Here is a 24,451-nt window from a genome sequence, read left to right as displayed (position 1 = left end):
AGCAGGGTGCAGCCCACGTGCTCTGAGGACCATGCCAGGCTTCTTGCCATTCCTCCCACTCGGGCCGGTGCTGCACCCACCTCTGTTCTCCCGCAACTGGGGGGGGAGGTCCCCCTCCCTTTGAAGACCCTGCATGCAGGCCATGAGCTCCCAGCACTGTAAGAGGAAGGCTCCAGTTTGACAGCTCTAAACTGACCATGCCCGGCCACACCAGTGGCCACCCTACATCCCCACCCAGGCCTCGCTTGGGCCCAGAGGTCTCAGGCAGGTGCTCCCCAAACCCTTGCTGGCCCAACACCTTCACCTACAGCTGGTGCTTCAGAAGGCCCCACTGGGCACTGAGCAGACTCATCAGTGTGCAATGGAAATGAAACTTCTTGAGAGGGGCCTAATAATCACACTTTGGGACTTCTTGCAAAGAGGAAGCAAAAGCACAGGGAAGGGCAAGTTGGCGAGTCCCCGCAGCCACTGGATGGAAGCCACTTACCAATGTACCTGAAAAGAGCCATGGGCCAAGCGCACGCGGCGACAGGCACCTTTCATGTGGCCGTGTGTGTGCCCCAGGCACCACCTTTCATCTGAAGACAGTGTAGGAAACAGTGTCCCAAACTCACAGGCAGGAGCCTTCCTGCTGTGGCTTCAACAAGTGCGCCGCGTGCCCAGGGATGGCTCCTGGCACCATACCTGCGCCAGCTCACGGGAACGAAGTCCAAGCACGTCTGCCACCACCTCCTTCACCCACCTGCTCCCCTTTCCCACCCTGCCCATTCCCAGATCTGCCTCCCAGAAACCAAGGGCCAAACCACAATCTCCCACCCAGGTCCCCTCAGAAAGACCCCACCCGCCTGCTCAGACTGCATTCCAGCACGTGATGTTTTCTCAGACACCTTGCTCCGGGGTGGCGGGCTGGCTGCAGTGCCCCCACTGCCCTAGGACAGCAGGGAGACTCGTGGGGGTGAGGTCTGCTGAGGAGGGGGTCTTCCAGGAGTGCAGGTGGTGGCCCCACCAGCGGGCACTCGATTATACTAAGCAGCCTTCACACCCTGCCAGCTGCCGCAGTTCAATCTCATCCCCATGAAGCCCACTTATGGGCCTCAGGCAGCAAAAGGGGGTGCAAGCTTGGATAAGGACCCATCTGAGGCCACCCAGCCCCATTAAGCTGTAGATCTGGTGGAAGCCCAGGCATGGGACTCAGGCCCATCTTCTGCTTGATGCTCTCGGGCCGTATCGATCTGCTGTTCTCATATAGAGCTGCAGGGCTTCCTTCCTTCCGCTGGAGACCAGGCACGTTCTCCTCCCATCCTTGCTACTCCTTTAAGAGTCCTAGAAGGCTTACCCTTAAGAGGTGATTCAGTGCATTTTCAGGACACACAAAAGAGCACAACCTGGCTTCAAACTCCCAGGACAACTAACTTCCACAAGGGTATCCTCAAGGCCTGGGGACTGCTGCACCCCCAAGCCAGGGCCTCACACCCAACTCCGAGGGCACTTCCACCCGAACCTCCCGGTCGGCTGGCCTCAGCCATCAGGACCCATTCTGCGGTACTACTGGATCCCCTCCTGATATCCATTCACCCAACCAGGCTCCTCCAGGGCAAAGATGTCCCTCTGTCCCGCCTTCCTTCCTGTGCTAGGGCCCAACTTGGAAAGCTCAGAATACTCAAAAAAGGATCGCTGGACAAATAAATTGATGGTGCAAAAGGAAGGGGGAAGGCAAGAGACAGCGGAAGGGAGAGGAGGAGGAAGACGGAAAGACGGAGGAAGGAAGGAGGTGGGAGGAAGAGTAGAGAGAAGGGGCTGATGCAGTGAATCCCCCACTGGCTTCTGGACTGGTTGCCTCAGGAAGACCTGCAGCCAGCAGCCCACATCAGGTGCTCTTTCTGGGAGGCGGAGCCCCACAATCAGGCATGCGAAAACTAATGAGAATCCTATGGGCCTCCCAGGCAGTGCAGTGTTAAAGAAGTCACCTGCCAATGCAGGAGACACAGACTGATCTCCTGGGTCGGGAAGATCCCCTAGAGGAGGGCATGGAAACCCACTCCAGTATTCTTGCCTGAAAAGTTGCATGGAGAGAGGAGCCTGGCTGGCTAGAGTTCAGGGGATCACAAAGAATTGGACACAACTGAGGGGCTGAGTGCACACAAACACACACACACAACATACACACACACACAATGAAAATCCTAGAAAACTCTGATTGAGCCACTAAAATAAAATGTCAATTTGTAAACACTCTTATCTTCTTGTCATAGGGTATCCTCCTAGGCCTCAAATAGATTACAGGAGAGCTAGTCTATGCATGTGGGAAGCACACACATGCCTCAAAGTTGTTCATTATTTCAGACAATTTTCTCTTAAATTATTTTAGACATGCATTTTTTTTAATACTTAAGATAGATAAAAGGCAAAGGTGGAAAAGCTAGTCTCCCCCAAGAAGCAGCAGACCCAAGAATCAAAACTATCTGGAGAAGTCACTATTTCACTCATAAGCCAAGCTGCAAGACGCTAGCTCTATCTCCCACTCAGACACTAACAATGAATATTTTATGTCTGCACCTGCCCCTGGAAGGCCTAGTCATTTTAAGACTGCACATTATGCTCGGGGAACTGGAATCCTGGGAAGAGCGGTGGTTGAGTTAGGACTTTAATTTCAAGGGTGCACATAGCAAGTAGCTCTAACAATTTGTTCTGTTCCTTTTATTAAACAGGTTTATTCAGAAAATCAACTGATTTCCTTAAGGTAAAGGCTACTTTCCATTCTTCTTACAGGTTTTCGGGGGGCGGGATCTGATGCTACTGCTTTAAGATGAGCTTGTTTTTCCCTTTCCATTGATTCCTGGGAGAGCAGGGGCAAGGCCATGACACTCACCATGATGTCCCCTTTCAGGAGCTGGGCCGGCTCGATGGCGATGTAGATCCTGCTTTGGTTCTCTGGGCCAACATTGCTTTGGAATAAAGAAGAAGGCACATCATGATCCAACTTCATGATTTAATGGAAAGAATACCTTCTGAGAAAAGGAACCCTACAATTGAAATTAGACAAAATATCCTGCTTGGCCCAGGCATCTCAATTCCTTAGACTCTCTCCTATGAAAATGAGTCTAAAAGGTATAAAAAAGCAATGGGGCCAGGCAGGGTCCTGAGGGCAACGTCAGTGCCAGTGGTCGCAGCCCCACCCCAGGCCCAGGCACAGCAGGGCACGCAGCATGGAGTACTGGGGTTCTGCCGGCACAGCCTCTGTGGTTAGCAGAGGGTGACATGGCCCAAGTGCCACCGATGCCAGGGTCCAACAGGAGCCCAGACATATGATAACAGTTCGTTTTGAGTGATGACAACACATTTTTTTCCTTTACTCATTTTCCATTAATGTGTATAAAATGCTAATCCAAACTCCCCAAAAAAGCAAATCAAATAAGTCTAGAATTTGTACATATTCTGGAAACATCTGCCTGCCCTTTATCTAAACTACCAAGGGGAGAGAAAGGCAAAACACCATGACCCTGTCGCAAGCTCCGACATGATTACATCCACACAGTGCGGGACCCTCTCCCGCCCCCGGGTCCCTGTGTCCCTGCGTCTTCGCACAGCCAGCTGGGTGACCGTGGCGGACACCCACCAGGCAGGGTGATGGGGCAGCCGCCCATGGCTCCCCTTATGACCCCTCCTCTGGGCTCCCCAGACGTCATGCCTCCCACACCTTCCAAGGGAGAAGCAGGCTGGAGCAGGCCCCTCCCTGGCTCTCCCGCGGTCCCAGGAGAGCAGCCGCACTTACTAGATCCCCGACGTGTACACGGGCTGCATGGCCTGGTAGAGCTTGAGAAAGGGCCGGCACACTGAAACACAGGCAGAGTCGGCTATAAACACGTGGAACTGGGGGCCAGTGCCGGGCAGCACACCTCCAGACCCCACCCTGCGGGAGACACTCACCTCCACCCGAGTCAAAGTTGGGGGTTCCGTGCAGGATGACAAAATGCAGGAACAGGGGCGAGGCATTCATCTTCACCGTTCCTGACAGGAGCCCACTAAGAAACTGCACATACCTGCAAAGGGCAGCAGCTTAGAGCTCCCCCGACAGCTCGGAGCACAGGTGGGGTCGGAGGGAAAGGAGGAAACGCACCTGCTTTTTCAGGAGTTTCGGGAGAGGACCTATCCTAACTGCTCACAGCAAGGAGGGGTGTCTGCAAGCCAGGGCTTGGCCCATGCCCTGCAGAGCACGGCTAAGCCCACAACCCCACCGAGAGTCTCTGGGCCTCCCACACTGATGCGGCCAGTGATCTGGAAGCACAAGCAAGGGTGCCTCCTGGGTGTGAGCCCCCACACATGGCACCTCCTGCTCTGCACCCCAAGTGCAAATGGCAACACCTCTGTCCACGGAACCCAGAGCCAGGCAGGACTAGGCCACGGGACTGTCACAGCCCCCCACCCAGAATGGGAAAGCAAGAGGCCTGCAGTCACATGAGCATGCTCTCTGAACCAAACTACACATCAAGGTCCCTGAGTCTAACTCTCAGTCCCACCCACCGCGCACTCTGCTCACACCAGGAAACCTACAGAAGGCTGGAGTCCACACGGCGAGCCCACAGGAAGCCTGAGGATGCCCCGTCTCACTCAGAGGCCCCCCGGCCACCTGAGCCACCCCGCCCTCCTGTCTTCCGTCTCCTCTCTGCCCTTCCTCCTCACCGCCCATCTCAGCGGCGGGATGAGCACGTGTGCAGTGAGCTGGGAGACCTGTCTTCTCTCTCAATACCATGCACAGCCTTGTGTGCCATGCTGATGCCCGCACCCTGTGTGGGTGCTTGACAGTCTAGGGAGAAGATTCTACCCAAGAAGTGCTTCCTCACTGGTTTCTCTCAAGGCACAAGGTTGTAGGGCACACCTACCCAAGAGGGCACAGACCTGACAACCTCGCAGATGCTGCCTGGCCTCAGCCCCTCTCTCTATCCATTGTGCATGATTCCTGAGCAAACGCAAACCCCACGACATCCAACATCTCTGTACATCTCTAATGCCAACACAGAGCCAAGCAGGTGCAGGAAGGAAGCAATCACTGAATCACTGGGCTGTGTGGCCAGCACAATTTCCTCCATACCCTCCATTCAGCTCACTCTAGTCCACTCCCCACAGCAGGGACATCCCCCACATAAACACCCTAGGACCGAATGCTACTCAGGCTCGGCCCACTTAGGTTAAACACATTCTGGTTTCTCTGACTTATATCACTGAGAATAATGACCTCAAGGTCCATCCACATTGTTGCAGATGGCAGAATCTCATTATATTTTGTGGCTGAGTAACACTCCATCATACATTTTTACCACATACTCTTTATTCATTCACCCATTGAGGGATATCTAAATTGTTTCCACATCTTGGCTATTGTGAATAAGAAATATGGGAGTGAAGAGATCTCTTCGAGAGCCTCTCTTCATTTCCTTCAGAAATATACCCAGAAGTGGAACTGCTGAATCATATGGCAGTTCTATTTTTAATTTTTTGAGCAACCTCCACATTCTTTTCAACAGTGGCTGCACCAGTTTACATTCTCACCAACAATGCACAAAGGCTCCCTTTTCTCCACATTCTTGTAAACACTTGTTTTTTCTTGTCTTTCGACCACTGCCTTTTCTAACAATTGTGAGGTAATATCTCCCCATGGTATAACAGCACTCATATATGGAATTTTAAAAAGCCATACATACAAAAACAGAGTAAAATGGTGGTTACCAGGGGTTGGGCTTTGGGGACAGAACAGAATTTTTAAAGGGTACACACTTACAATGAGCAGTAAATATGCCCTAGAAATATAATGCACAGTATGGTAAGTATGGGCTTCCCCATTGCTTAGCCATAAAGAATCCGCCTGCAATGCAGGAGACAAGAGATGCGGGTTCCCTGGAGGAGGCTGTGGCAGCTCACTCCAGTGTTGTTGCTTGGAGAATCCCATGGACAGAGGAGCCTAGTGAGCCAACAGTCCATGGGGTCACAAAAGAGTTGGACACGACTGAAGCGACACAACACCAGCATGAGCATGGTAAATACAGACACTGTATATTATATTTATCAAATATATTTATATTTATCAAATATATTTGATAAATATATTTGTATATTATATTTATATATAAATATATTTGTATATTATGTATAATATGTATAATGTATATATGTATATTTATATATTTATATAATATACTTGTATATATTTATATATATAAACACCAGCATGAGCATAGTAAATATACACTGTATATTTATCAGATATATTATATTTGATAAATATATTTGTATAATATACTTGTATATATTTATAAACACCAGCATGAGCATAGTAAATATAGACACTGTATATTATATTTATCAAATATATATTTATCAAATATATTATGTATAATATGTATAATGTATATATGTATATTTATATATTTGTATATTTATATTTATCAAATATATTATGTATATGTATAATGTATATATGTATATTTATATATTTGTATATTTGTATATTATAATTATCAAACTTGCTAAGAGATAGAACTTAATTGTTCCAACCACTAAAAATAAATTATAATTATGTAATATGACAGAGGTGCTAATTATGGCTACAATAGCTATCATACTACAATATATGAATGCATCAAACTAACACGTCATACAACTTAGGACTTCCCTGGTAGTGCAGTGGTTAAGAACCCACCTGCCAATGCAAAGGACATGGGTTGGATTCCCTGTCCCAGAAGAGTCCACCTGCCACAGAGCAACTAAGCCTGTGTGCCACAACTGAAGCCGTGCATTGCAACAAACAGTAGTCCCCACTTGCCGCAACCAGAGAAAGCTTGCACAAAGCAATCAAGATTCCAGGCAGTCAAAAAATAAAATGAATAGGTTGTCACAGACTACCAGGCTGAGCTCCTTAGAGGGATGGGATGGGGTAGGAGGCAGAAGGGAGGTTCAAGAGGGAGGAGACACGAGCACACCTATGGCTGACTCAATCTGATATATGGCAGAAACCAACACAATATTGTAAAGCAATTACCCTCCAATTAAAATCAAATTTCAAAATAAATTTTAAAAAACATGTCATACACCTTAAATTTACACAATGTCATTAGTCAAGTACATCTAAATTTTTTAAAATATCTAATTTACACCAGCAACTCAGATGCAGTCCATTATCTCAAGCAGTTGAATTTGCATACAAAGCAAACTGAACAAAAGGAAATACCCGGTAAATTTTAAAAATAAAGTTTAAAACTCTACTTAAAAGCCATCCTTTTATTAAAAAAAAAAAATGCTAGCTTCAACTTAGGTGCCCTTGATGGTATTCACATTTTCCTGGTGGCAAAACACTCTTCCCTTTCAAAAGAGGACAAAACCTCACTCATCCAAGCACAGAGACCAGATGGAAGCCCTGGGGGTCCTGAGGCCGCGAAGCCAGGCCATGGCTGCAGGGCTCTGACCACCAGATGGCTCCACAGGCCTTTTCGTTTTATCTTCCATTTGAACAACAGATGCCTCGATTCCACTGCGGGCAGACACGGGGATGTTCAGGTGACCTGTGCACCTATATTTAATCACCTGAATGCCATGCACTGCAGATTTCTGGGTTCGCCGGCCCCCTGCTTGTGAGCATATGAAAAGGGATGTTGAACTGGGGTTGGGAATCCCTGCCCACTCTGGACAGCAGTCTCCCCTCTTCCAGTGCTGGGCAGCCCTGGTCACCACGCAACCCGCTTCCTTGGCCTTGTCAGTGGCTCAGCCTCTGTGTTTACTCCACGGGCACCTGGCCGTTTGCTCAGTGTGCACTGACCACTCCAGGCAAGGTGGCCCTTCAGTCTGGACATCTCAGGGATCCACCAAAACACAGACCAGGCATCACAGAAAGCAGGGTGTGGTCAGTTTCTGTTTCACCTTTTACTTCTTCGTGCTGGAACTTCGTTGCTGCGCCGCGGGCTTTCTCAGTGGCGGTGAGCAGGGGCTGTTCTTCATTGCGGTGCGTGGGCTTCTCGGTGTGGTGGTCTCTCCTGCTGAAGAGCACAGGCTCTAGGCTCGGGGGCTTTAGTACACACAGGCTCAGTAGTTTTGGCTCACGGGCTCTAGAGCATGGGCTCAGCAGTTGTGGCACACGGGCTCTCTAACGGTGGCACACAGGCTCAGTTGCCCCGCAGCATGTGGAATCTTCCCAGACCAGGGATTAAACTGGTGTCCCTGCATTGGCATGTGAATTTTCATCCACTGTGCCCCCAGGGAAGTCCCCGATTCACGTTTGGATGCAAACATGGAGGGTCTGCCCCTTGCACTGACACAGCCTGGCCAGCACTGCCGCCTAGTGGCCAGAGGGAGCATGAGAAGGTGGTTCTTTGAGGAGCAGTGTCAACATCACCAGAGAAGTAGGACTGGAAGACCAGGGCTCACACTCACACGGGGTTAGAGACAGAGGGGAGGAAGGCGATCCTGGACATCTGCCCTTCTGACCAGTTCATCACTGAACCACTGCAATCAAGCTCCCGGTCTACAGTTCTCATCTGCCCTGTATAAAAATCTGCTTTATATGGATTCATAGTTAGGTAAGTCAAAGACAAAAATATTGTACAATGCAACTTAAGCCTTCCTTCACATGCTTTCTTAATAAGGAAAAAATATAAAATTATTTTATCCATTTCAGGGTATTTTCTATTCGTTAGAGCAGTCCACGGGGTGGCTAAGAGTCGGACAAGACTGAGCAACTTCAGTTTCACTTTTCACTTTCATGCATTGGAGAAGGAAATGGCAACCCATTCCAGTGTTCTTGCCTAAAGAATCCCAGGGACAGGGGAGCCTGGTGGGCTGCCGTCCTTGGGGTCGCCCAGAGACGGACACGACTGAAGCGACTTAGCAGCAGAAGCAGTGCTACTTTTCAGCAACTTTATTGCCTAACTTTGTGGAACTGAAGTCATTTTTGGTTACTTGTTCATAGGATACAGTCTGTAACTTCTGAGTACAAGTTCTGGGTTTTGTGATACTGCAAAAGTTAGCATAACGTTTGTTAGCAGCCCGACTGCCATCAGAACGGCCTTTGAAGAAAACCTGACACCAACTCATGTCACTATCGACCTCCTAAGAGAGGGATGAGTGACAAGGTCATTTGTATATTTACTTTTGTAAAGTGTATGGACAGCGTGGAGACAGCACCCTTGCCTGTGCCCCCTAGCCGTGGCTGATGGCTGACGTAAATGAGCTGATGTAAGCCTAGGGGCCTTGCCTGTCACCCCAGCCTACCACCCAGAACCCAGACAGGTTGACATGGCCAAGGAGGACAGCACAGGCTCCTTGCCCTTCGTGGGGGCCTTCCTCCAGGCAACTCTGATTGGCAAATCTGAAACTCCAGATCCCACAGTGACTGTGGCCTCAGTCCAGGGAGGCACTCTTGGCTGTGTGCGATGGGACACTCGACAACATGAATCAAGCCCACCTCCCCTCTGTGCACCACCCATCTGTGTGTGTGGTGCGGGAGGGGTAAAGAAAACCTCTGTACAGTAAAATGAACTTTTCATGAAGTTTTCTTCGGGGGGGCCTCATCCTGCTGTCCCAGAACTCTTTCATACCCTTATCAGTCTCTCAGATGAGCGGCTGAGAAGCTCCGCTCTAGGCCACCTGAGTGTGACCTGGAAAAAAGAGGACTGTGGGGGTTCTGAGGCTGTTGTTCAGTCCCTAAGTCGTGTCCGACTCTTTGCAACCCCATGGACTGCAGCATGCCAGGCTTCCCTGTCCTCCATTATCTCCCAGAGTTTGCTTAAACTCATGTCCACTGAGTCGATGATGCCATCAACCATTTCATCCTCTGTCACCCTCTTCTCCGCTTGCCCTCAATCTTTCCCAGCATCAGGGTCTTTTCCAATGAGTCAGCTCTTCACATCAGGGGGCCAAAGTATTGGAGCTTCAGCTTCAGCTTCAGCATCAATCCTTCTGATGAATATTCAGGACTGATTTCCTTTAAGATTGACTGGTTTAATCTCCTGGCTGTCCAAGGGACTTAAGTATCAAAGAATGCTGCAATGTTGGGGAACTTTTCAGGCTATGAGAAACACCTAGGAATCTAATCTTGCTTTCTGTACGCCCAGACTTCTGGCTTCTCTTCCTCTACCTCAGGGGACACAGGAACAACCCTCACCCAGGACTTCCGGAGTGTCTCTTCTTCCCCGAACTCTCAGGAGATATTTGCTGTCCCAAAGAGCAAGCCAGTCACCTGTCATTCTCCCCGCTAAACAAACCCAAAGTAACGGGATTCACTCCCAACTCCTTCACAGAAGGAAAGGAAAAGGGGAGAAGAAAAGGAAGTCAGAAAATTTCATCATTTAAGTCATGACTTCCATGATGCTGTTGATAACTAAGGCTGTAGGAGGGTTTTCCTTAATTGTCAAAGTGAAAGGGCCTCCAAGGTCATGGGTGCCTCTCTGAAGCAGAAGGTTCACCATCCTCATAGGAGGTTACTTGGGGGTGACCTCAAGCTGCTCCTGAGGCTTGCTCAAGGCAAAAGGTGCAGGGAGAGATAAGTGCTCTTGCCTGAGGAATTCTGCTAGAATTCTGCTAGAAGCACAGTCTCCAACAGCCACTGCTGGCCGAGCTGCTGCAGGTCAACTGCTCAGTGGTTTTTAGGAGTGAGGCACAAAGTGACAGAGAATCTGCCACCCATCAAATGGGCTCCAGCCTCTCCAGCTCATAAACCCATTATTTATTTTTAATTGAAGGATAACTGTTTTACAGAATTTTGTTTTCTGTCAGACATCAACAAGAATCAGCCATAAGTGCACCCGCGTCCCCTCCCTCCCGAACCTCCCGCCTATCTCCCTCCAGATCCCATCCTTCTAGATTGTCATAGAGCCCCTGTTTGAGCTCCCTAAGTCATACAACAAGTTTCCACTGGCTATCTATTTTACACATGGTATTGTAAGTTTCCATGTTACTCTCACCATACATTTCACCCTCTCCCTCCCCCCTCCCCCCATGTCCATAAATCTGTTCTCTAATCCACGCTCATCCCAAGATTGCTTTCGAAAAGGTTTCTTGAGCACAGTCCTAAAATAGCCTGCAGAGCTCCTCTTCGGGCTTTGGGACCGCAATGATGGTCCCACCATCGCTGAATCTGTCCCCACGTGAGCAGTCATCGCACATCCTCCGGGTCTCAAATATTCCTCCAGACGTTCCTATTCTTTCACTCAGTCATGAACCCGCTCCGTTACGAGGTGGCGAGCATCTTCTGAGGCAAGTGCTGTCAGGATAAGATCCCCTATTCTGAGGGAGCAGGAAGATCAGCCTCGAAATTCTAGGTTTAACCCACACCACCCTCAGCAATGTCAATATTACAGCTTTTGCTGTGTAATCATGTGGGAGAACCATGGGCAAGTTACAGTGAGAAGATACTTCCCTTTTTCCACACTCCTTCAATGGTATTAAAAAGCTGCAGCAGAAACATCGCATGATATCCCTTATATTAATATGTGGAATCTGAAAAGGCTTGATACAAATGAACTTATGTACAAAACAGAAACAGATTCACAGACTTAGAGAATGAACTTACAGGTTGCCGGGGTGGGGAGGGGTAGGGAGGATAGGGGAAGGGATAGTTAGGGAGTTTGGAATGGACAGGTACACACTGTTTATTTAAAATGGATAACCAACAAGGAACTATGGTACAGCACAGAGAACTCTGCTCAATGTTATGTGGCAGCCTGGATGGGAGGGGAATTTGGGGGAGAATGGATACATGCATATGTATGGATGAGTCCCTCTGCCGTCCACCTGAAATTATCATAACATTGTTAAATTAGCTATCCTGTGCTGTGCTTAGGCATTCAGCTGTGTCCGACTCTTTGCGACTCCATGAACTGTAGCCCACCAGGCTTCTCTGTCCGTGGAGATTCTCTAGGCAAGAATACTAGAGTGGGTTGCCATGACCTCCTCTAGGGGATCTTCCCAACCCAGGAATTAAACCGGGATCTCCCTCATTGCAGGCTGATTCTTTACCAGCTGAGCTGCCAGGGAAGCCCAAATTAGCTATACTCCAAAACATAATAATTTTTTTTTAAAGCTGTAGTAAGTAATAAGAATAAAAAGAAGAAAATAAGACAAATATCCTTCCCTGGTGTGTGCTGAGTTTTGAGGTGGGTCACCCCCTGTTTTCCCTCACATCTCACACAGAGGCTCACATGAATGTAACCATTCTGGAAACTGCTCAACCAAGAAATGACACTCAATGGTCCAAAATAGATCAAGGGGCTGTTTAACTGTAGTACTAATGAAATGCTGGTTTTTCCAAGGCAACTCACATGCCCTGTGGGGCCTCTGCTCAGAGCAGGGCACAGCCAGGCTCCAACCCACCATCTCACACCCACAACACATTCTGGTCCACAAACAGACCTGCCATGGGGAACAGCCAGGAAGAAGCAGGCAGTGCCTCTGGTGACCCTGGAAATCCCTTTCCCAAATGGAAATACCTCAAATCGGCTCTGGACAAAAACCCCCTGTGCCTATGCCCCCTGAATAGCAATGAAGCTTTCAGTCCTCCCAAGTCCACTGACCCAGCCCGCTGGCCCTGGTGGGAAGAGATGCGAGGGGCAGGAAAACCATCTTGGCGATAGCCCTGGCAATTCTTGAGCAAATGCCCTGCCATTTGCTTTGAAGTAAAAACAGTGTTCTTGGCGCCATGTCCCCATCTGCAGAGGAAGTAGGTCTGGAAGACAAGTGGCTGAGGCCCCTCTCAGGCCACGCACCTGACCCTCCTCCGATTCTTCTCCACCTGGGCCTGGCGACAGCATGGATTCACCTGGGGGCCAGAAGCCAAAGTAAATCTGCTCCCCAGGGTCCCACCACAGCATGTGCCAGGGGCCATGCCGAGCAGGAGACAGGGGGACGTGGGCGGAGGAGACCAAGAAGGACTCCTGGTCCCCTGAAGCTGGCCGACTAGGAACCTGAGTGTGTCAACAGCTTTGTTGGTGATAAGCTGCTTTCACTGGCTTCTACCACCCACAGCCCCTCTGTTTACAGGGGCCGTGCCAGAGACCACTTGGCCTGCAAAGCCCAGCACATCCACCATCCAGCCCCTTTCAGACACAGTTCACAGACCCCTGCTCTGGAGAAAGAAACCACTTCCAACACAGTAACAGCATCAGCACCACCTGGGAGCGCAGGAGACTTGATGGCCGAGCGTGTGGGGAGGGAGCCCTGAGACCACACCGGAGTCAGCCAGGGTGAGGGGCTCCCTGCATCCCCACGCAGGGTGGCTCGTCACTCACCACTGGACACCAACAATCCCCGCCTCCTAATCACGGCTGGTCAGAGGGGGTGTATATTCCGTCCCTACATTTTTTAATGTAAGATCTCATTCCACCTTTCCCTCTGGCTGTGGGACAGATACATACCGTTTCTGGGATGGCTGCATTAAAGCTGCAAGTTTATCATCATAAAACTTCTTCATTGCGAATCTGTCAAGGGCCTGGTCAGCACTGGGGAAGCAGAGACAGAGAGAGATTTAACTCCACGGCCATGGAGGGGTGGGTGGTGGGGTGTAACAAGGGACAGGCCCTGAGGTTGTTCTGAGTAGCTAGCACTCACTAAGAGCTCCATTTCGCTACATTCCCTCTGCGGGCACACCCACTTTAGCATCTCTTCTCAGTCCTCATCTCCTTCAGGAAGATGTTCCAGGCCAAGTGGAAGCCCGGCCTGCAGGGGAAGCCAGGCCTGAAGGCCCCTGTTTAAACAGCAGCACCTGATCCTAGCATGTGGCACTTTCTGTGCTGCATGTACAACCCAGAATAATCACAGGATACTGTCCTGACACGATAACCACCCATCTGCCATTCCTCGCAGGTGGGCTCAGGCCTGGTGTCCTAACTACCGAAACAACCATCTAAAATAACAACTTTGTCTAAATAAGGGGCCGGTTGGTGGGGCTGCACAAAAACAAGGGTCACTTGAGCACTGCATGTTTAACATACCGGATGCACGTGTTTTTTAGAGTGAAAAGTATAATTACATATTCACCTATACATTTTTAAGTGTTCCTTTTTCTGGAATTGACTTGTTTTATTAAATGCTGACAATGCATTTTGGCCACTGTTTATGTTCAGCGTTAATATCACTGCTTAGTGACACAGTCCGGAGAAGGTGATGGCACCCCACTCCAGTACTTTTGCCTAGAAAATCCCAGGGACGGGGGAGCGCGGTGGGCTGCCGTCTATGGGGTCGCACAGAGTCGGACACAACTGAGCGACTTCTTCCACTTTTCACTTTCATGCATTGGAGAAGGAAATGGCAACCCACTCCAGTGTTCTTGCCTGGAGAATCCCTGGGATGGGGGAGCGCGGTGGGCTGCCGTCTATGGGGTCGCACAGAGTCGGACACGACTAAAGCGACTTAGCCACAGCAGCAGCAGCAATGACTCAGTCATGTTCAATTTTTTGCGACCCATGGACTGTAGCCCACCAGGGTCCTCTGTCCATGGGATTCCCCAGAATACTGGACTGGGTAGCCATTCCCTTCTCCAGGAGCTCTTCCTACCCCAGAGCTTGAGCCTGGGTCTCCTGCAACACAGGCAGATCCGTTACCATCTGAGCCACCAGGGAAGCTTTGTTAATATCAGTACCAGTATTCATAATATTAGCACTGACTCTATCTTTATGCACTCTTATCTTCCTCGTGCTGGTACCAGAATGTTTTTCTTCCTTCACTTTGCGACTTGGAAGTGTCTATTTTGATCTGGACACACTGTGTGACAAAGGCCTTCAATAGTCCCTATGATTACACTACTTGTGGGAATACTATCTAAGGGGAAAATAAAAATAGTAGAAATGATCAAAGATGTAACTATGAGACTCTGTTATCAGGGCATACTTCAGTGTACAAAATCATTAGAAAGAAGCAACTGAAATTCTAAGGAAAAACTGCAAACAACCTGGATAGGCAATACTGGTAAATGCTTAAATACATAATATTCTATTCACCAAGTAGCAAACCATGCAGCCGCCAATTAGGAAAGTGTCAATTCAGAAATCGTGTTACAAAAATCTTGGTAGTGTCACTTCACTTTAGCGAAGAGCACTTAATACTATCTTATCTACTAGTGCCAGCAGGATTAACATCAGCCCATACCAGCACTGATGCTGCAAGAGCCTTTCATGCAACAACACATGGAATTGTCAAAAAACCCTGTGAGGAACAGCCATCAGCCCTGTTTCCCAGGTGAGGACCCCGAAGTTTAGAGCCTTTCATGTGAATTGCCTAACACGTGCAGCTGAGACACACTTCAGTTATTCAGAAAAAAAGTGGGGCATTTAGAGAGAGTATCAGTGATAAGCTTATAGTGAAAAAAAGCCCAGTCTCCATGCTTTCCAAAAATGCCAGGACCGTCCATGGCACATGAAACTCTGGTTCTAGACAGAGCTGTGCTGTTGTGGGCACAAATGCGAGGTGGCCTCTGTCCAGACCCCGCCAGGTGAATGAAATCTGCTCTCTGACCAGAGGGATGTGATGTGAGCGGGAATCTCAATTTGTCTGGCACACACACACACAAGTGCTTATTATCACCAAGAAAGGATCTGACTTTCACTGGAGGGTTGGGTTTCCTGCCTGGCAGGCATGAGCTCTCCAATTTGTTTCCACAGAAAACATTTGGAAAGTCAAATTTCATTCCTTAATGCTAGAAAGGAAAGGGTTTATCGGCTCATATGAATAGGCTTATATTTCCTCAGAACGGAGTAGTTCAAACTTCACAAAGTGGCCATTGAACAGAGAGGGCCAGCGCAGATGCAACACCCAGAAAGAACGACATTTCTGAGCTGGATCTCCGTGAGTGGAGACGTGTGCTCGGGGTGCCTCTGGGTCTACCAGTGTACCCAGCGCCAGGAGGCCTGGCACGCAGCTGGGGCCTCACTCACGGGCCTCGCAGTGCCTGTCATCCCCAGTGGACGGGACCCACCTCCTGCGCGCAGCAACCCCATGCCCATGGCAGCACCTCCCAGGAACCGGACCAGATCTGGCTTCCTGCTCATTGAGATCCCGAGCAGTCTGAAGTCCGCCAAGTCTCAGTGTCCTCATCTGTAAAATGGGAGTGATGACTACCCCTCCTGGACTACTTGGGAGGACTGAGCAAGAAAAAGGAAATATGCAAAGTACTTCCCAGAGGCCCAGTATGTGTAACACCACGGCAGCCGTGGCCATCGCCATGGATACGTGAAGAATGTGAGGTGTCCAGTGAGAAGCATTGCTTTGGTCTGTCCCCATCAGCCTTGTTACAGATTGACAGTGCACTTGCTTTATCGATGATGCCTCCCTGAAGCTTTCAGTGTGAATCACACATAGCTGCTCATTGAGGAAAGTGTCTTTCTCACGAGCTTACACCCTCAGCTGCGGCTAGGTTTCTAGGCACCAGGGACATGAGCCTTGGTCTCCAAGTCAGCTCCGAGGGGTCCGCCTCCTGCCCACCCAGCCTCAGAGCATCCCAATGCCCATGGCAGCAAGGACACTTCCCTCCTACCTGGCCGAGACATTGGTGAAGTGCATGTAAGATGATATGACCACGCCGATGCGTCCCTTTCCACCCTGCAGGAGAGGGAAGAGAGGTCATTAGAACAGGAAAGCACTGCTTCCTTCACAAGATGACAAAGAGCCTGCTTTGACAGAGAAGCCAGCATTACCCTCCTCTGGTCCCTGTTCTGAGGGACGGCAGCACCCAACTCAGCAGAGAACACACGCATGGGGAACTAACAGCAGAAGCAGGTGCTAACCAGGCCATCTGAGGATGCGCCCAAGGCCAGGTCTGCACAGAGGTGGCCAGTCAGTTCCTCATTTCCCAGTGAGGCCAGAAAAAAACTGTTGGGTGGAAGCCATTGGTGTGACTTAATCACCCAGGTGAGAGAGACCCGAATGCCCCACTTATAAGCTGAGGGCTTTGAGGGCTGCACACAGAGCCCAGAGAAGTCCACAGGAGTAGGATGGCCAATCTCAGGGTGCTGCCACCTCACAGCATCATGGGCACCAGCCCTGCACCGCCACAGGGGGCACCCCTCCGAGGCAGCCTTATGGAAAATGCATCACTCAGCCCATAACCACAGACACGCACTGTCCAGACAAGGCAGCCCAGCAGGACCTCAGACCAACATCACCAACAGAAGGTTCTGGAAGCACCCCAGCTCTGTGATAAGCCACCTCAACCAGAACTGTGGACTGCCACCTTCTGAAACACACTGTCATGGCCCAGGACAGTGATCAGCAAACCACAGCCCACCGGCCGCTTCTGCCCACCAGCTGTGCCCCTTGGAGTTAAGAGCTGTCTTAACATTTCTAAACCTTTGAAGAAAAATCAGAAGAACAGTATTTCAGTGACACACGAAAATCATATCAAGTTCAAATGTCAGTGTCCACAAATGAACGAGACTGGGACATGTTAGTTTCGGTGCCTCTGGGGTGACTTCCATATGCAGTGCCCGTGGGCTAGTCCGTGGGACCCCGAAGCCTGCAAAGCCCTGTTTGGGCTCCTTCAAGAAGAGTCAGCAGCCCGTGATCTAGAATCACATGGGCCACAATGGCTGTGTCACCAATATGCAGATCTTTTGTCCAGTGTTAAAAAGGAACAAGAAAGGAAATTCAGGTCAAAATCCTGGCGTGTGACTATCCCCTAGGAGGGTTTTCCTCTCTGTCTCGTGAACATTGAGTATGTGCCTCAGAAACTCAGTGCAGACGCACCATCAGTCCTGAACCCTGGCACCTGCGGTTATAACTGCACAGTTACAAGTATGTTTCTTATATAAATTCACCAGCAGGGAACAACACCTCCGCCAAGTCAGGCACATGGAGGACTTCACTGCCACTGTCTCTAATGCTGCTCATTATGGACAGAACGTCTTTAAGCACAGGAAACATTCTTTAGGACCTGAACAGCTTTTATTTGTTCTTAAGAGAAATCACTGATGACACAAGGCCCAGTGAGTATCCTCCACCAACAACTCAAGACTAAATCACGTGGAGGGGGGCAACCATCCAGGAGAATCACAGGATATTTCTGCTGAAAATTAGTGTGGGTAGGGTGAGGACAAGCACACACAGAGACCACTGTTTGCATCCAGTGGGAAGACAGAGTCGCACAGTCTGGTCCTTGCCTGCCCTCCCCAGGCCAGGATGCCATTCCTGGCACTCGTGGGCAGGAAGGGCCCATTCTGCAGGGCTGGCAGGTTTGGGGGAAGTAAGCAATCTCAACCCCCCAGCAACCACGGTGAATTTCCCTTGAAGTCAACCTCTATAAATTCAAATTAAGAGGGCTTCTCTCTCATGGTGTGTTTCCTGAATCATCTCCAGAAGGGTTCACAGGCCACCAGAATAGGGCAAGAGATGAGCAAATGGTTTCCAGGAAGTTTCAACATATTCCCGGTTAATCCCACTACCAAGACTTGTCTCAAAAGGCAAGCGTAGTTTAGGAAAAGGATGCTTTAGGGGACCCTATGTGGTAAGTTCATCACTTGCGGCCCAGATATTGTAAATAGTTTTATAATTCAGTTCCTTAAAAAAGTGAACTGTTGAAATGGAATGATGGTGAAGGGGGTGCACTTCAAGGTCTAAGAGCCAGAATCCCTGGGAGACATAGCTGGCAGCAGGTCTGGGTGCCCCAGGAGGGCATTTCTCCCCAGCGCTGGGCACTGCAGTGCCCTGGGTGGTTTAAAGACCACTGCTTCACAGGCCTATGAAGGGATCTTGGGCAAAAGCGGCCTACCAGCAGTATCCTAACATGTAAAAATCAATAGGCCATACACAGTAAAAAAAAAAAAAAAAAACAGAGCTCATTTTAATTGACAAGAATTGTTTAAAGAAAAAGAAAAAAAAAAAAAGAGTTTCTTTAAGCTTGCACCAAAATACAAATATGGAGAGAAGCACCTTAATATAACATAATCCTTGAATAAAAGCCCTGGTTAACTTAATTTAGTAAGAGAACTAGTGGGGCTCCCTGGCTGTTTGCGGGAGAATGTAATCGAATCTGACGTGAGAGTAAGCAACAGAAGCAGAGAGCAGCAAACGCCGTGTGTGCACCCAGGGACTTTTCCTCGCAGCCGAGTGACCATCAAATTCACTGAGTGTGGGAGCTCTGAACACCATCAGCCGCTGTCTGCCCTCCTCATTCAGTACCCTTGCAGGAAACTCACCTGGAAAGTCTGATAACTCAAAAGGAAGGTTCTTTTACACTAAGGTCCATAATGCAAAGGGCTTTTGTGCAGCTTTTGAGTATGGAAAGTCTGAAGGAAGAAACATTTCAAGGTGGAATCTTCGAGATGTCCTGATGGTGTAAAGTAAGTGCAGGGGGCAGATCCCTTCTTCTGGGACGGAGCCCCACCCCTCAACCCCCAACCCTCTCTGAGCATTCCTCTCACATGCTGCATGAGCTCAAGGTGTCTGGGAAAATGCATCAGATTTGAGGAATCCAGAGCTGTGCAGGAAGAGGCTACAAACAAGCCAAGGCAGTTGAGAAACCAGAGAAGTAAGAAGGGAGGCAGTTCCAGGAGGCTGGAAAAGGGTGCCGAGCAGGTCACGAAGCCAGGACAAGGCACCGACATCCCCACAGCCACCCTGCAAGCACGGACATGTCACGTCCACCCCACCAGGCTGGCCTGCTCGGAAAGGACCATATGACTCCTATAGTAGCATCCTGCCCACAGTCTCATGCCAATCAACTGGCATCACTCAGGTGGCACAGAGTCTAATGTCGTATGCCTTAATAGTACCCTCTGCTTTTTAAACAGGAGTTTTCCATGAAAAGCAAAAAACATATGAAAATGAAAGGATTACCTCCCAGGGGCCCCCACCTTAGCTTCACCATGTACAACTGTGCATTTAGGAACCTCAATCCTATACGTTCTGAAGCCAGACTCCAGGAGGCTGGATGACTATTTCCCTCCCCTTAGGATACGTATGAAAACCTAACCACAAAACCCTAAAGAAGCAGGCAATCAGGGTGAAGAGGCAGTCCCCCCTGGGCCCCCGACCGGGTGCTCACCCTGCAGTGAATGACGACAACGTGTTGGGGGTCGCTGTTCAGCCAGGCCTCCTGCGCCTTGCAGATGGTGCACACCTTATCCAGGGGTGGCGCGTGCAGCTCCGGCCAGCCCACGTCCAGAATCTACGGGAAAGAAAGGAGGCTTTCTGGTGTCCATCTTCAAGGAACCCTATGAAGCCATCTCAAGACCTTTTTTTTTTAATTTAGCAAAATATTTCATTTTATAACATAGAACAACATTGTGTGCTCCTTTTCTAAAACTTAGTGGGAACTGTGGCTCCTTTACTGAAAAGAAAAATATGAAGGGTTATATTTTCCCCATGAGACATCTACTCCCCAGTCTTATCTGCTTTTGTGCAGCTGGAATGACAACTCTAGAAAGGGCTTTCAGGAGCTGCTAATGGTGCATGGCTCATGGGGAGAGGCCCAGGCCTGGCGAGATCTGAAACAGGAGTTCTTGGCATGAGCTGCTGCCAAAATTCCTCTCTTCAGACTCAAATCACAGTTTGGGAAAATGCGGTGAGCCATTCCCCCACACAAGGGGCAGATAACTACGGGGAGGGAGATGCCTATCACACGTGACACTCCTCAAAAGAAAGGAATGTGCCCAGGAGGGAGGGAGGAGGCCTTCAAACCTTGGTTACAATTCAGGAACAAAGAAAGTCTGTGCCCCAAAGCACAAACTCTCACCCACTTGACACACATCCCCACCTTTAAGCCTGCAGGCCACGCAAGGCTGTTATTTTTGCTTTCCTTTCCTTTTTTAAGAAGGGGGGGAGGCAGAGCTCGGTCTTACTATAAAAGCAATAGAAATTGTGTATTGATGGAAAAATTCAGAAAAATGCTGGAAGCAGGCAAAGGCACACACCCCTTTTGCCATGCAGAGTGATCAGCTATAACATTCTGATGAATCCCTTATTCTTTTTCTATGTAGCTGAAATACTATATTCTATAAATTCTATATTCTGCCCTTGTTAAAGAGCAGGCAATTTACCATACTATTTTCTTATCCTAATAGCTGCAAAATACTCCAACATATGAAATATAGTATGTGTATATATATATCATATATACCACAACTTACACTTATACAGTCATAAAATTTCCCCCCTAAATCTTTGTTATTAAGAATAATAATGTATGGAAGGGGAGAGTGTGCTGTACAGGCAGGGCAGGAAGGAGATCTTTGAGGTAAAAATGTCTGGATTTGATTGTGGTAGTGGTGACGTAAATCTACATAGAATGAGACGGCAGAGAAAGACACACACACACACACCCCACATGTAAACCCAGTGGAAGTTGCATGCAGTCTGTGGGTTGTACCAACGTCAACTTCCTGCCATCAGTATTTTACTACAAGTCGTGCAAGACAGTACTACTGGGGACAGCTGGGTCAGGGGTGTGTGGGATCGCCCTGTATTATTTTTGCAGTTTCCTGTGACATTGCAACTACTTCAAACTAAAAAAATTTAAGGAAAAAAATAAGCCATGGATATGAACAGTTCCTAATAGCCCTCATTAAGTCATATTCCACAGAGACTTACTACATAACCTTTTTGCACGAGCAGGATAAGCATCACAGACACTTAACAAAATTCAGAATATACAAAGGGCTAAGGTCCTACCTTTGGGTTAAGCTTCGTAAGGTCATATCTCTTTTCCGAGAGGTTTAACACCTACAAAGGGGAAATAAGAAGCTATTAGACTAATCATTGTCCTCAGACCAAAGGGAACACTGCATTCTCACAGGCTCTTTGCCTTCAAGAGATTCGGCAGATTATGAAAAAGACTGAAATGTATAGATATGGACAAAACAGATAATAAGGACAGTCACCTCTTGGTGGCTCAGATGGTAAAGGATCTGCCTATAATACAGAAGACTCAGGTTGGATCCCTGGATCAGGAAGACTCCCTGGAAAAGGGAATGGCAATCCACTCCAGTATTCTTGCCTGGAGAATCCCATGCACAGAGGAGCCTGGTGGGCTACAGTACGTGGGGTCTTACAGAGTCAGACATGACTGAGCAACTAACACTTTAGAGGAGAGCATACACTTCCTATGGGACTGGCCTTGGTTCCGCAAGGGAACAAGGTATGGGGTGGAGGGCCCTGGGCCTGCAGGGGACCTGGTCTCAGGAAGCCCCAGCCAGCCCAGAGCCCCAGGCTGCGCTCACAGAGAAGCAGAGCTGCTTGTGGAACCTGATCACACCTCAAGCAAAGGAAAAACTAAGGACAGCATTGGAGCAGAAGGGGCTCCACATACTTCTCTCTTCAGAGATAGAGGATATAGAGACCTGAGAGGAAGGGGCTCCAGGGATGGGGTCCACGGCTCCTTTACCCCAGAACAAGCTACACCCTGGACCATGGGCTCCATTAAAACCTGCCTCAGAGAGCCAATGTCTGTGGCCTGACCAGGCAGTTGTGTGTATGTGTTGGGGAGCAGGGGGTGATCAGCCTCCACATGTGCTTGTCAGAGCACACAGTTCAGATATACTGTGGGGAAGAAGTGTGTCCAGCCCAGGGTTCTCAACTCAGGCTCCATGGAAAACAAACACATCTTTCCTCCGACTTTTCAAAAAGGTCCTTATCCTCGAATGAGGTGAGGACCCACAGCCTCACCATTTTGCAAGGTGGACTCAGGCTCTGACAAGGCACCACCACTGTGAGGGGAAGTGCCCCAGCCCCCAGCCCCCTGACCCCTGACCCCAGGCCTCAGGTCCCAGGCCCTCACCCTCGGTGAGCAGCAAGTGGGGGAGGAGGGAGGAGGCATCCCATCCCCTGGGCTGGGTGTCAGGAGGAGGAGACCATTCCTGCAGCTGTGATCAAGGACAGGGTGGGACGATCTCATGGGCTGGACCCCACCCTCCCCGCCTGTCACCAGGCCACGCAGAGGACAGTGGGAAAGCCACAGGCTGAGCAGGGGCTGCTGGAAGACACAGGGCGGTCACCTCCCTCTCTCTGCCTCCAGGGCCACCCGCCCAGCCGTTTAGACATCTGAGGAGACTGATAAGGATGACAATAACTGCTTTGTCAGTTTAGGGTGAAGATTAGCTGCCTTATGGAGATAAAGAGGCCTTCTAGCAGCAGGTCTGGAGAAAGGAGAGGAGCTGTCATCTAACTCAAGCAGTGGAAGGCGGAGCCACAGAGCCACCTGCCGGACTGGGGTCTCAAGAACAAGAAAGGGTAGGTGGAAAAAGAGGACGTTCAGCAAGACTGGTCCTCTTCATCCTCCTCAAATGGCCGGTTAGCTCAGTTGATTAGAGTGTGGTGCTAATAACGCTAAGGTCACAGGTTCGATCCCTATATGGGCCAGAAACTTACAGTGGACTTCCCAGGTAGCTCAGGTAAAGAATCCGCCTGTAATGCAGGAGACCCCAATTTGATTCCTGGGTTGGGAAGATCCCCTGGAGGAGGGCATGGCAACCCACTCCAGTATCCTTGCCTAGAGAATGCTCATGGGCAGAGGAACCTGGTGGCTACAGTCCATGGGGTCACAAAGAGTCAGACACGACTGAGTGACTAAGCACACCACAGCACCTTCCTCAGACATGTGCTCTGTTCAACAACCTCATATCTGTTTGAAAGGGAACTAGGGTGGAAGATAGTTCTGGATGCCCACCCTCCAGTCCCGGCTTCACTTCAGAGGGAGGGGTGCTAACCCCAGCAGCAGGGAAGGAAGCTGGCAGCCCTCGGGGTGCACGTGGGCCACGAGCTGGGGGGGCCGCGCTTTCATGAGGAGCCCAGATGCTCCACTGCACAGCGGGCTATGTGGCAGGACAGCCTCCCTGGGGAGGCCCCCCTCCCCGCACCACCGCCGGTCAAAGGAACCAGCCTGTATTCCCACCCGCAGGCTCCTTAGTCCCCACACATGGGGACCTTCGCTCATTGAGTTTCAGCAAACTCAGCAGCCCCCAGTCCCCCAGCCCCACACCCTGCCGCACCCCCTGGCCATCCTCATGCTCAATGCCCACCCCCCTCACGGTCCCCACCCTCAGTGCCCCTCGCCTCCCTCAGACCCAGTGTCCCCACTCACCAAGTAGTTGTCCCCATGCTTGGAGCGTAGCATGCGCGTCACCTCCTGCAGATTGTGCAGGTAAGACTCCTCGGAGCAGCCCGCAGGGAAGGACACAGCGATGATGCGCTCCGTGATGTAGGTGAGATCCAGTTCGCGGCCGTCTTCCATGGCGGGGCTCAGCCCTGCAGGCCTGGGAGACACACGGGCAGCTGTCAGGAAAGGGGCCAAGCGCCAGGAGGGACGTTCGCTCACTGTTCACACCCGGACCTGATGACAGGGTTCTGGGAATTTACTGATTCTCATCACAGGAGGGCACAAAGCTAAAACTTCCTTAACGGTTATGACTGGGGCACTGCTAGCTACAACCAGGGAACACACTGAGGCTCCTGGTAGGGGGCAGGCCTGATGGAAAGCCAGCAGAGAGAG

At 49.8% G+C, this 24,451-nt stretch overlaps 1 protein-coding gene and 1 non-coding gene across 7 annotated transcripts in view; one reads left to right on the top strand and one right to left on the bottom strand.

Moving 5' to 3' along the window:
* The window catches only part of TNS3 (tensin 3), a 222,311-nt gene that overhangs the window by 95,181 nt on the left and 102,679 nt on the right, over positions 1 to 24,451 (bottom strand). For all 6 annotated transcript variants that reach the window (XM_068973010.1, XM_068973012.1, XM_068973011.1 and 3 more), the window contains 8 exons: positions 24,044 to 24,215; positions 21,637 to 21,687; positions 20,012 to 20,134; positions 16,508 to 16,572; positions 13,395 to 13,478; positions 3,928 to 4,040; positions 3,773 to 3,833; positions 2,870 to 2,945 (listed from right to left, as the gene is read on the bottom strand). In XM_068973010.1, coding sequence (XP_068829111.1) covers positions 2,870 to 2,945; positions 3,773 to 3,833; positions 3,928 to 4,040; positions 13,395 to 13,478; positions 16,508 to 16,572; positions 20,012 to 20,134; positions 21,637 to 21,687; positions 24,044 to 24,193 — 723 coding nt within the window. In that variant the 5' untranslated portion in view covers positions 24,194 to 24,215. The remainder of the gene's footprint in view (positions 1 to 2,869; positions 2,946 to 3,772; positions 3,834 to 3,927; positions 4,041 to 13,394; positions 13,479 to 16,507; positions 16,573 to 20,011; positions 20,135 to 21,636; positions 21,688 to 24,043; positions 24,216 to 24,451) is intronic.
* TRNAI-AAU (transfer RNA isoleucine (anticodon AAU)) lies at positions 23,249 to 23,322 on the top strand. Its single transcript has one exon. It is a non-coding gene; the product is annotated as a tRNA-Ile (tRNA).

Source organism: Capricornis sumatraensis, chromosome 5 (genome assembly GCF_032405125.1).
Source record: "Capricornis sumatraensis isolate serow.1 chromosome 5, serow.2, whole genome shotgun sequence".
In the NCBI taxonomy this organism is placed as follows: domain Eukaryota; kingdom Metazoa; phylum Chordata; class Mammalia; order Artiodactyla; family Bovidae; genus Capricornis; species Capricornis sumatraensis.
Note: the sequence above shows the minus strand (reverse complement) of the source record. Positions and strands in the feature narration are given on the sequence as shown.